This window comes from Drosophila hydei, unplaced genomic scaffold (genome assembly GCF_003285905.1).
Source record: "Drosophila hydei strain 15085-1641.00,03,60 unplaced genomic scaffold, DhydRS2 tig00000001-arrow-pilon, whole genome shotgun sequence".
Taxonomy (NCBI): Eukaryota; Metazoa; Arthropoda; class Insecta; order Diptera; family Drosophilidae; genus Drosophila; species Drosophila hydei.
In genome coordinates, this window is record NW_022045643.1 from 4,764,492 (window position 1) to 4,777,964 (window position 13,473).

A 13,473-nucleotide genomic window follows, 5' to 3' on the forward strand; every position below is an offset into this window, starting at 1 on the left:
GCCGTCGGTCCACAAATAAAATTATACGCCGTATTGAGTGAAATCGTAATGAGCTAAGAAATTTTTTCTTAAACGCGCGACTGTCCCTTTTTTCGTACAGCCGATAAGAAAAATAAAGACACAAAAATTTATATATGCACAGCAATTCGAAAAGCAATGCAAAGCAAAGCCAAGCCAAGCAGGCACAGAACATAAAAAACATTCCATTTTCGTTTTCTTTCGTTTTTTTTTTTTTTTGTAATTACAAGCCGGCGCAGGCAGAAGCTAAAAAAAACGTGTAAAAGGCAAAATAAATAAGCACAGATAAAGATACACATTCACGGATGCAGATACAGCTGCAAATATATGTTGAGATACATTTACACAAACACATATAGATTCAGATACAGATAAAGCTAGAGATACAGCACTGTATCCAGATAAAGATGCTTATATAATACTGATATAACTTTAGATACAGGTGAATCTACAGATAAACAGATAGTGATACAGCTACAAATACAGCTAATGACACAGATACATCTATAAATCAAACTGTAAATAAAGTTAGGCATACGTTAGCTATTGATATACAGATAAAAATACTGATACTAATAAAGATACAGATATATTTAGAGATACATATTCAGCTAATGCCATAGATTCATATATAAATGAGCCTTTAGATGCTGCTAAAGCTAATGATCCAGATACGCGGAAATGAGGTATACAGATACAGGAGACAGCTACACAAAAACAGGTAAACGGATACAAATAACGATATATAGATGCAACATGGATGCCGGTTTAAACAGCTGCAGAGACATCTAAGATACAAATATATCTAAAGATACATAGATATAAATAGCTACAGATACAGATACTGAGATACACAAAGACTCAGATACTCATCTATGCAGATAATTCGATACATATTTACAGATACATCTAGATATATAGATGCAACAGTTGATGCCACATATACTGGATGCTGATTTGTATATACTCACAACAACAAGACAAATGCGCACTAAAAACCAAAATAAAAAAAAAAACAAAGCATTAAAGGAAAAACTGCATAAATAAATTCTTAAGTGCAGCATGCATAAAAATGCAACCCGTCGAAAATCAATAAAAATTCCATTTAAATTAATGTAAATGTTTATTTTGCAACTCTCTGAGATGTTTTTTTTTCTGGCCATATTTTTGTTTGGCTCTGAGTAAATTTCACTTTTTAAGCAATTTGCCAAAAAAAATAAGAAAAATAAAAAAATGAGATTTTAATAAAAAGAAAGCCAGAGATTAAACGCTTACAAGTTGGTTCTGCACAAATATGACCCACATCGAGGACATTATCATTAATTTATTTAAAGATTAAAGATTTCAATTGCAGGAATATGTATCTGCAGATATATAGAGATATATATACCTTCATTCTTAAATGTGTTAAAAATCTTTTCGGTTTTTAATTTATATTTAAATATATTTTATGTATTTATATTTTTTGGGGTATTTTGGAGAGAAAGTAAATGTAATTGTTTATGGAATATTTAAGCTGCATACAAATCTATCTCATTATTTTATGGCTATTTCTTTAGAGAAATTTGATAGTCTTTGCCCAGCTGCAATATTTGAGTCTAGCTTATGTCTAGCATAACTAATATCACTCGGCCTTTGCTCTGCACAAGATAGAATTTTTTTTATATATATTTACTTTTGTTTTTGGTCATTGCTGAACAGCGCCGGCAGCTCGATAAAGCTTTTGCCGAGAGTCGGCCAACAACAACAATCGAGCCCCAAAATTCCACCTGTAATAACGTCGCAGAAAAGAGCTAAAGAAACAAAATCAAGAATTGAGCGGCAGACACGAAACACGAAATCGAAAGAAAAAAACCAGATTTACTACTAATTTAAATTCTTGGCATACAAAAAAATTCTAAAAAGAAACAAAAGCAGCAACAACAACAGCAACAACAGCAGCAACAGCAACAGCTTAAAATTGAGTTTGGAAACGCAGCGAAATGGCTTTATTGGCAAAACATATTGAGCGGCCCTTATGGAGCACCCGCTCTCTCTCTCTCTCTGTCGCACACATATGCCCTCTCTCTTTCTCCTGCCCCGCCTCTCTCTCTCTGTCTGTATTTGTGCGTGACAAATGTTGCGAATTTCCGCTTGGCTAGCAGACGCTTCCTTTCTATTTGCTATTTATAAGCTATTTAAGAAATTATGCCTACAACATTTTCTGCCATCGAAAATTAAAAAACATTTTGTCTTCATTTATAAAAAAAAAAAACAAAATAAATAACAAAATTAAAGTTTACAACTAACTTTAGTTCAGTGTGTGTGAGCACGTGCACTGAAGAGTCTGTGGCCTCTGGCAGCCCCCAAATATGGAAATAAAACAGACTGAATGGTGCATGATGTCGTGGTAATATGTTAATTTGTGAATAAAAACACTGAAGAGCAGATAAAAAATAAAATGCGACATTAATTATGCATTTATTTAAAAGCGTATCAGAATGCCGCAAGCTATGACCAAACTTTATCGTCTCACAGAAAACCTCGATTCGATTTGAAAATTGAAAGTTGGCCTCAAAACACGCTTCCAATTCGATGTTTTCTTCTGCTTTTGCTTCTGCTTCTTCTTTTCCTACTTCTTCTTCTTCTTATTGGCTCTTTTCTAAGCTTTGAGCTTGGGGTGCACTTTGAGGAAAATTGAGAGCTCTATCTATATCTATATCTATATATATATATTTATATCTATATCTATATCTATATCTATATCTATATCTATATCTATATCTATATCTATATCTATATCTATATCTATATCTATATCTATATCTATATCTATATATATCTATATCTATATCTATATCTATATCTATATATATATCCGCATCTATTCTACAAAATCATATATTTAAGCCCTTGATTAAAATGTTAAAATGTTTGCTTCACGCCTCACATCCCGCCATATGCACATGGATACGACTCATTTAGCTAATTTTTAGCACTTATCAAAACAGCTTCCGTTGCCTGCCTTGACACATTATGCTCGATGTTGTTCCATTTCCATTTGGTGTCGTTTCGTTGTGCAGCCCTGGTTACTTCATGGCAATTGTAAAGCTGAAACTACGCAGCACTTGTCGGCAGCTAAGATAGCAACAAAGTATAGATGATTCTGCGTGCAAAAGGAACTAAAGACGGACAGACACACACACACACACACACACTTACACTTATGCATGTGTGTATTGCGTGCTCTAAGTGATTTCAAAATATGCCACAAGACGGGCAACTCGGCAGCCCATCGATAACTGCCACACCCTCCACAGCCAACTGCCCCCTCTATCCATTTCTCTCGCCATCTCTTTCGCTCTTCCGCTGCCGCTCGTCTGCTCAGTCCAACGCATCTGTATCTTGTTTTGCTCGCATCGCGTCTTTAGCAAGTGATTTCAATTTAATTGACAGTCCTTGAACTTGACTTAAAGGCAAACACAACCGCAACAACAACAACATCTGCAACAACCGGCATTTCAATGTGCCACACAGCCTCCCTCCCGATCCGTCTGCTGCGCCATGCTACTTGCTCCATCGCCTTCATCTCCATCTCCAGCTCCAGCTGCTACACGCAGAACTCTCTGGCAAATGTCAAAAGCTTTCGCTGTTCCTCTCTGACTGCCCTGGAATTCTACGATCTATTCAAAATTATAAAAATGAAACAAATAAAAACAAAAACTTAGTGCTAAAAAATAAAGAATAACAACATTTTTGTTATTTGTGCGTGAGCTATGCTCTTTTATTCCTGTTGTTGTTGTTATTCTCTTATTTCTCTTTCTTAATTTATACGTTTTCAAACGACTTGGCGGGTTTTTTGCTAGATGCCCTGCTCCATGACCAAGCATATGAGCTTTGAGTGGGAAGAAAAATATAAATAAATATTTTAGACATAGCTATTTGAGACTACATAAAAAAGAGAGCTTGGGTTCGAACCTTGAGCCTTTTTTTTACATCTCATATTGAGATTTCGACATTTTCATCGAGTTGTGTTACTCAAGACTTATTCAGCTTCGATCTATTATGAAATACGCATCTTAAATACTTGATCTAGTTACTTATGTAGGAGAGAGTATTCAGTTGTCTGCTTAGCTTAAATTCGTAGTTCACTCTTTTTTGTATTTTCATGTTTTGCTATTAGTTGACGAACTTGAAAAGCAAATACTAAAGACAGGCAAAGAGAGCTAGCTTATGGGAGAGAGGGAGAGCGATAGAAAAAGAGCGCCAAAGAAAGGGAGCGAAACACTTGGAGTGAGAGAGAGGGCAAGCGTACAGAGGCGTGGCTGTTTTATTTCACAATTTTTTTTCGTCATATGTTTTTGGCAAAAAATAAATCTTAAGCGATATAAAGACAAAATGTAGCTAGCGACACGTAGATGACTGTTGACTGTAAAAAAATATATAATTTATATTGAAAGCATGCGTACGCCACGCATATAGCCATAAACATATAGATAGGTATACATATAGGCGAGTAAGCATCTAAGAGGCGAACATTTCATTCAGTGCGCGTCAATGAATGTGTGCGTGTGTGAATGGGCCTTAAGAAGAGGTTGCTTGATAGCTGCCCCGTGTGGTGCGCCTCCAGTTTGAGCAGGCTTATAAAAATTCAATTATGACTCGGCAAAGTTGGCAACACGTGTCGCTTTTCTATTTCGATAGTTTCGTTGGCTGCCCGAGGTAGAAAACATGGACAGGTATTGTTATGCCCCTCGCTAAGAGTGTGTGTGGAGTATACGCCCCGTGGGCTCATAAAAAGCAGCAACAACAACAACAAAAATCAAAACACAAAGCGCACGCAGCGCGAAGATAAATAGCCACAGGTGACAAAACGATATTCAAATGCATAACTTGATATTCAATAGATAAGCTGATCCAGAGCTCGTATAATAAAAGTAAATGAAACCCACTCAACTAGCTGTGTGTGTGTGTGTGTGTGTGACTGCGTGTGTGTGAGCTGAAATAAAAACTTTCACCCGCAAATGATCTATGAACACAAAAGTCAAAGACTTTCGCATTCAAATCGATGAAGCCAGTAGCCAAATGCCTTCAAGTACACACATCTAATTGCGCTCACAAATGGAAATAGAGACGAGGAAAAAAAGCCCGAAATACAATGAAATCAAACTGATTAGAAATCCGCGCTCGTCTATGAGAACTTGCAATTTACTTTCACAAAAGCCAAATTCAAGTTCAGGGCAACATCCTATGGCCGGCTGGCTATACATATGTATCAATGACGTTCGCTATCATCAAACATCGATAAGTAAAAGTTCTCTTTCTCTACGAAAAGTGCGTGTGCCAAGGCAGGGGAGGCAAGATTGTGTGGGCGCTCATAGTCCATAATATTTTGATTTCTTTTTGTGTGTCAATGAACTCAACTGAACTAAATTCTGTTTTTATGCCGCTTAGTTTTATTGGCTCTTTGTTTTAGACCCATTTAGTTTTCGGTTATTTTCATTTTTTTCTATTTCTATTCCATTTGTGCGTGTCTTATCGCCGCAGCAATGTTGCGTAGGCCACGCGGGCATGCGTTTAGAAAAGAAGAGTTATGACAAATCCGCCTAGAACTGAAAAGTGCTTTTAGAATCTACTTAATTGCGTTGATAGCGTTTAGATTCCATTGAGAAATCGGGTCAAGAGGTCGCACCAGCTCTATAAACGTGCCAGATGGCATTCGATGTTTTGGATGAACTATTTGTAATCAAGACAGTGGAGTAGCTCATGGAAATCTATTAAGTTTTACTATACAGATAATATAAATAATTGAAATATTTTGGGAAAAATGTACAGAAATTTCAAATGTTTTTGGCTTAAAAATTTTTATAAAAATATTTAAAAATTTGATAACTGCAAAAACTTATAAAAATCTAAAAAAAATAATGAATATTTAGTTTGTAATAAATATAAAAAATTATATATCAAATAAAATATTTAAAATTAAAAATTAAAAGTAAACTTTTTTTAAAAAAATTATTAAAATGATTGTGAATATATAAATAAAGATAATGAAATAGAGAATAACTTTTTAATAAATAATTATATATAATTTAAGCAAACATTTTTTTTTAACTTTTAACTTAGACAATAAAATTGAAAAGTGAATGCAAATGCCAAGGCGCATTTTGCAGTCCTTTCCAAACGTTTTCCTGCCTTGGAAGCATCTAAAAAACTTCTATATTTATTCATTCTGCTATTACTTTGTAGCTATAAAAATGTTCATATATGTATTTATTTATATATATATATATTTATATATACACGCATTATATTTAAGCACAAATCAGTGGCTGATAAGAATGTAGGCGGGAATCTACATAGCCTGGAAAAAGTACCGCTCGTAAGTGACTCTAGGGGGCCACAGAGATACAGAGAGGACAAAAGTCCCCTTCGAAGTGAACCCCAGTTGTCTACACACGACTATAAAAGCTCCAAGTCTAGCTAAAGCTGGGCACAGTTTTAATTCGCAGTTCAAAGAATTCTCAACTTCAACTAAGATGGCTTTTGGAAAGTGTTTTGCCCTGCTGCTGCTGGTCAGCTGCCTGGCTGCTTTTGTGGCTGCTCAAGACTTCCCCGAAGCAGGAGCTGGCTCTCCTATGATCAAGATAATTCGTCGCCAGCGTTCGCCCCAGCATGGCTCTGTGGTTGTGACGGGCAGCAAGGACCATCAGACAGGTCGCCAGCTGGACGTTCAATATAATCACAACCTGTACACCAGTCGAGATGGACGTGGCAGCATCGATGCCTACGCGAATGCTAATAGAAATTTTGATCAGAATCGCAACAATTTCGGTGGCGGCATTCAAGGCAAATGGCGTTTCTGATAAACGAATTCATATGGTTGCCGACAATAATAAAGTGCAAATAGATATAGAAAAGCCGTGACTATTTACTTAAAACAGATTTGTGGTAGAAAATCGTGATTTATGTTTCAGCTGCTAATTTCTGACTTAGAAAAAGTCCACAGATTATGCTGAGAGGTCTTGCCAAGGCAAGACCTCCGATAAGAAGGTCTCAGATGCATGGAACATAAAATAAATGAAATATACATACAAATATAATATATTGTATTTGGCAGATAAGACACAAAAGTTGTTGTTGCTCTTCAACTGAAACCGTTTCAATATAGACCTGATGAAGTGTTAGTGCAACGGTCCGTAGAATATGTCTAAGTCTATAAAGACAGACGCATAAAATGCATTGGCCATTTACTAAGAGCAGTTGCCAGCAGCAACAAAAACAAGGCGACAAATAGGAAAAATAATAAAAAAGGGGAAGCTATATAACAAACATAAAAAATGGAAGGCAGAGTATATTGCTGGGCATGCAGTCTTTTGAATACTCTTCGCAGTCATATCAAGTAAGAGAACTTACGAGTGAGCATATTTAAAATGGAAAACTCTAAAGGAACACTTGCACTACTTAACTGCACAGTCTGGCAACGCTGTCACTGCCACAGTCACATGAAGTTGGCTGCTCTGTTAACTCTCATCTCCATTAAGTTAACAGAAGAAGCTTTAGTCACATTTATAGGTACATCTAGATCACTTCAGTATACAGTATATACTCTACCTTCAACACTTAGCTAATATGCCCCATAGCAGCTGACACTTGAAGAGTATGCGAAGAAGTACTAAAAGTCATGAGTCGCTGGGTTGAATGCACTCTACGCTGGCGCTGACGTCGTTGTGTAACCAATAAAAATTGATTCTGTTGTTGCGTGCGGGCGGGGGCGACAACGACAACAACAACAAATACACTGTGAGAAAGTCTGGACTGCACTTTGGGGTTGCATGCGGTTTTTATTGCTCGTTTCTGGCAGTGCACACACAGCAAACACTGAATGGGAACTTATCTAGAAAGAAACAAATATAGGGGGTTGGCGCGGGGTTCTTGATTGAATGACTAACTGTAATTACTTTCGCTTTCCGTTTGCTCAGCTGGCAGATCAATAAAAGAAATGACAAAAACGAGACTCCTTCAAGAATTTGAAGCAATGAAATGCTTGACCCCGCTCTCTAATTTCCAATTGAGACACAAATTCCGTGAATTATTTTCGGGAAAGTGTAGTCGAGGGGGCAGGCAGGGCAGGGCAGGGGTGTGTACGAAAAGGAGGCAGCTGCATAGCAAATGACTTTCCATTTTCATTTAACAATAAGCAATCAATTGCAAATAGCAACAACAACAACAGCAACAAAGGCGACTCGGGCTGCAAGTTCAAAGCAAAGCTAACGATCTATTAGAAGAAAGTAAAAACAACTAACAAAACACAATGAGAAGACAAAGCAGAGACGCCTCCTACACACCAGGTGAGACAGCCAGGTGAGCAGCCGGGGCACAGCTGTCAGCTGATGCCAATCAGACAAGGCAGCCAAGAGACAGAGAGAGAGAGAGAGAGAGAGAGAGGAGGAGAGAGCGAGATAGCAAATGGGAAAATCCGTGTGCCGTTAACTGGTTTTCATTTTGGGCTTGGAAAAACCAACGCTCGTTGCCATTTTTAGTGGCAAAAACGCGGCGACTGCATCATAATGAAAGTGAAATGCATTGCGCAGATGGCGGCACGATGCCAGTTACCAGATACATATACAGAGAAAGAGAGAGAGGGAGACAGCTGCTGATAGAGAGCGAGTGAGGCAGCTTGACTGCGGCAAGTAAGTCAAGTGCAGTTTGCCGTTTGTTGCAGCATGAAGTGCCACAGACACGCACTCCAAATGCACACACACACAGGCGTACGCACACACACACACTCAACTACTGCTACTTATGGTACGGAATGCAAGCGCAACAAGCGCAGGCGCGTCATCGACTGCCGCAGTCGCTGACTTATTTGGCATTTAAAGTTAATTGGCAAGAAAAGCGTTGCCTGACAATTTGCATGCACATTGATGAATTATGTCAACGCCAAGCAGCAGCAGCAGCAGCGTCAGCACCCACACAGATACAAAGATACAAATGTATCTTTACGCATATGCTATGCATAAGCACTTCAATGTCAGATCAGCATTGAAGGCCGCTTGCAGTTTTCTCTGCACTTGAAGTTTTTATCTGCTGCATACAACAATTATTGATATATACACACACATGTATATATATATATATGTATATGCATGTGTATGTAATGAGAGCTGTGTGTTATTGGTTCAATAACTTGCCTGACATTGAGCGCTGCTGCTGCTGCTGCTACAGTCGTCCATTCGCATTGCGGTAGGGCTAATGACAGATTGTTTTAAATGCAGATTCCTGCAAATATAAACGTATACTGCTTTTATAAAACAAAAACATCTACTTTTGCCTGTAACAATTCATTTTCACATATTTGCAGCGCGTGGCTTAGTTCATCCACAAATAACTAGTTCCCTAATCACTTAACATCACTTAAAGCTGCTTAACCAGGTGGCAACGCCATCAGCCAAGTTCAGCAATTATCATTTATCGATGGCAGCCACAATCAAATAATATATCTCAAGCTAGCTTAGCGCCTGCAGCGTTTGCCATCTCTAAAAAATAATGACATTTCTATAATTAACCTCTATTTGTAAGCCAAAATGAATAATGTGCATAACTAAAGCACAAAAAACAGTGAGAGAACAGCAGCAGCAGCCGCAGTGGCAACAACAACAACAACAACGGCAACAATGCAACATCGATTCACTACCTTTTGCTTGTTCGTCGGTTACATTTCACTGATTTTGAAAGTGAACGTTTGTGCGAGGCGGAATCGGAATTGCAATCACGACTTCACAGACTCGCACAGTGGGGCAAATGCAAATAGTCAGGCATCCATTGTCGTGATTTGTTGTTATCATTTGCACACAATGTTGTTGTTGTTGCTGTTGTTGTTGTCGCGTGTCTGCTGCTGATAAGCTATTGAATGCGATTACTGAAACGCAATGGCGAATGCATTCCGCACGAAAGCGCGAGCCAAAAAACAAGTTGTAACTTGACCCACGTTGTTGTTGCTACACGGTTTGTTGTTGTTGTTGTTGAATCAACAGCGGCGTGGGTGAAATCCAAGAGATACACATATTTTTTGGCATCGCATTTGCTGCAGCTGTTTCTACCTTTCCAACGCGCCTACAAATGATTTATAATATATTTTTGTATGCGAATTTTGTGTCTTCTGAGCTCTTGCAATATACCCTGCAATGAGTATGTCTGCCAGGTATACCCAGCTCGCCTCGAACTGGCTGTCTTGCTGCAGGCTCGTTTGCGTATCGCTAGCTAATATTTCAGCTATAGAGTGTCTTTCAGCTACGTTTGCTCAGCCATTGCACCTTAACTTGATTTGTTTTTGAGCCGATTTTTTTTTTTATTTTGCAAATACAGATACAATTTTGGCTTGCATATCTCTTGAGTTACATATTTGTAGCGTCTGCGTCTGCCGGATAGACAGCGACGACGACGACGCTGCGTAGGCAGCTGCATCAGGTTGACCCAGTTTTCGCTTTTCATACTCAACCAGGCAGGCAGGCGAAGAGGCGAAAAGACGGGGCTCGTCTTTGTATCTGGTGCGGAATCGTCTTGTTTGATTTTTTCTGAAAATTATATACGAAATGCAATTTTTAAGTAGACTTGTTTTATGTTTGTGCATTAATTTATGGCATTTTGATGCTGCTGCTGCTGCTGCTGCCGCTGCCGCTGCAGCAGCTCGTAAATCGCTCAACGACGCTCAATCAATTTAACACACATTTTGCACAAGTGAGCCCCACAGCCCTTCCCCATACCTCCCATCCAACTCCCACTCGCTATTTATTCAATTGAGTGTCACGTAACCTGATGTAAAGGAGATATATATAAGAAAAATTCCTACTAAACTAGTTTTTGCCGTTGAGTGCTTATTCTTGTCTCGCTGACAATTTGCCACAATTTGTGCCTGCCACATTGTTGCAGCGGCAGCAAATTAGCAGCACAATAAGACGCAAATCAGGCGCATGTAAGTGTTTTATTTGCATTATTTGCTAATATTTATGTAGCTGCTGGCAAATTGTGCTAGTTACATGCGGCGTATGTGGCGTATACGTGATTTGGGCAAATATTGCGCATACGCCGAGTTGGCAAACGCCCACCTAATTGCATACGTGCGGCCGAACGCCTGGCATGGCATATAAATTACAGCTACATATATATATATACTCAAAGTGCATTTAAAGAAAAGAAAACGAATTTATGTGTAAAAAGTATTTTTTATGCATATTTAATAACAACCAAAATCTTGGCAATAAATTTTATATTGTGAAATGTGAAACGCTCTGGACATGTGCACTGCCAAGCTATAAATAACTATATATGCCTATATATTTCAAACATGCTCATTGCTATCCATATATAGCAAAACAATATTTAAAGCACTTTCGTCATTTGCATTTAACAATAATAAAAAAAACAGCAACAAAATGCAACAGTTGAAAAAAATAAAAATTGGCCTCACAGCAAATGTGTGTTGTGTGCCACACACACACATCGAGTCCATCAATCACACATACGCGCACACCTTGTCAAGGTAGGCTCGTCCCAAGTCAATGCACTTTTACACACAGCAGCATTTGCCGAGCCTGTTGCCTGTGTGCGTGTTTAAGTTTTGCAATATTTTCATTTTCATTTCGAATTTTAATTTCATTTTCATTTCGCTGCGCACTCTCTCAATGCGTTGACGTCGACGTTGGCGCTGACGCCGGCGTCACGCTGCGCTGCTTTTGCGCCTATGCACAGCGTCGAGCGGAGCGCAGCGCAGCTGCTGCATTTTGCTGATCAATTTCACTTTCACTAATTATGTCACAATAAAAGCAAATGGCCAATCGCCTTAATGATCATTAACGTGTACTGAATGCAAGAGCTCATAATGCCAAGCCCGTCTACTACTCATCTGTCTTGCTCCTTCTCTCTCTCTCTCTCTCTGTCTCCCACTAAGACCACCTGCTGTGCCGCTGTCTAGACATTTGTCTGGCATTTTGTATTTTTGGCAATTGCGCAATATTCTTCGTATTGTGTCTCATGTAATGCGACGCCCTCTTTTTACTGTGCGTGAGATAACGTGAGCTTTCAAGCTTTTTAGGGGGTTGCAAAGTTTTGTAGGGCGTTTGCCGTTTTAATTGCGCCGTTAGCTTTTCGGCGCACTATTTATTTTGTTGTCGTAGGTCCCGGGCAAAAACAACTTAACTAGGCCCAGTACCTGGCGGTGAACGGCAAAAGCTTTCGTCATATTTTACTATCAACATTTTATACGCATGTCTCACTTTCTGCTGGTTTATTTGGCTTACTTGAAAAATCTACTACTATTTGTGTGTTTGCTTCGCTAACAGACGAAAAAGTGCAGCAGAAAGTGCAAGTTGACGACTGCGCTGCTCTCAGCGACTGCATTGAAGCTTTTTTGGTGCTCACGCTCTCTGCGCTGCTGCGCGCTCACTCTCGCTCACTCTCTCTCTCTTTCCCTCTTTTGCTGATGCTCTCTGGCTAAATTATTGGAATTGCACAAAGAAAAGTGAATCGTTGAGCGGGAAGCTCGGAGTCACAGATGCTTCTACATTGGTGTGCGTGCGCTATGCGGCGATTGTGTAAGTTTTTACATTGACGCAGCTGAGGCAGCGGCAGCGGCAGTGGCAGCGACAGCGGCTGAGTCGTCTGTGACTGAAACTGAAATTGAGACTGAGATTAACTCAAAAACTTGTTTTATGTTACTAGTTGTTGTTGTTACGGCTGCTTTTATTATTGTTGTTGTTGATGCAACGCTTGGCAACAGTGCAGCAGCAGGAGGCAGAGAACGATGCAGCTGGGCCACCCCTAGCAACGATTTACGACCAGAGTAATTAGAGCAGTTGACGTTGCCGCTGGCGTTGACGTTGCCGTCGCTGCGGCAGCGCTGCTGCATTAACTGCATATACAAAGCTTTGGCAGCGAGTGCACCGTTGCATTTGTGAGACTCTCCATGTCTGTGTGTGTGTGTGTTTTTGTATGTGACTGACCTATCTCAATGCAATGCGAGTTGTGCTGTTGCTTTTGTTACAGACACACACACACTCACCCACAAACACACACACACGCATATGGCAGAGTGAGCGAACAGTCGGACAGACAGAGAGACAGACAGACATTTGCGCTCATTTATCTTTTATTTTTATACAGTTTATTGTTGTTGTAGTAGTTGTAGCTGTTGTCGTCATTTGTAGTTGTTGCTGGCGTGCAGCCATTGTTGTTGCTCGTTCACATCGATTTCAGTTGTTGTTGCTGCTGCGGCTACGGCTGCGGCTACGGCTGCTGCTGATGTAGACAACATTTGCATTCATTGTACACTTTGCCCCCTTGTAATGCGTTTTTTATTGCAATATTATTTTTGTTGTAATGCAAAAATTGTTTAAATGCTCGTTCATAAATTGTTTTCACACGCAATGCAAGCGACGAACTTGTTTTGCTGATCAGCTCAACTTGTTGTTGTTGTTG

At 39.3% G+C, this 13,473-nt stretch overlaps 2 protein-coding genes across 3 annotated transcripts in view; both read left to right on the forward strand.

Annotated features, from left to right (window-relative positions):
- LOC111601694 (solute carrier organic anion transporter family member 74D) overlaps nt 1-13,473 on the forward strand; it is a 29,681-nt gene that overhangs the window by 2,434 nt on the left and 13,774 nt on the right. The window lies entirely within an intron of this gene.
- On the forward strand, nt 6,508-6,915 carry LOC111601695. The gene has a single exon (XM_023318411.2). The coding sequence runs from the start codon at nt 6,537-6,539 to the stop codon at nt 6,861-6,863; it is 327 nt and encodes a 108-aa protein (XP_023174179.2). The 5' UTR covers nt 6,508-6,536; the 3' UTR covers nt 6,864-6,915.

Bases quoted from the DNA above. Each gene is read 5' to 3' on its own strand.
- LOC111601695 (XM_023318411.2), top strand. From the start codon at position 6,537: ATGGCTTTTGGAAAGTGTTTTGCCCTGCTGCTGCTGGTCAGCTGCCTG.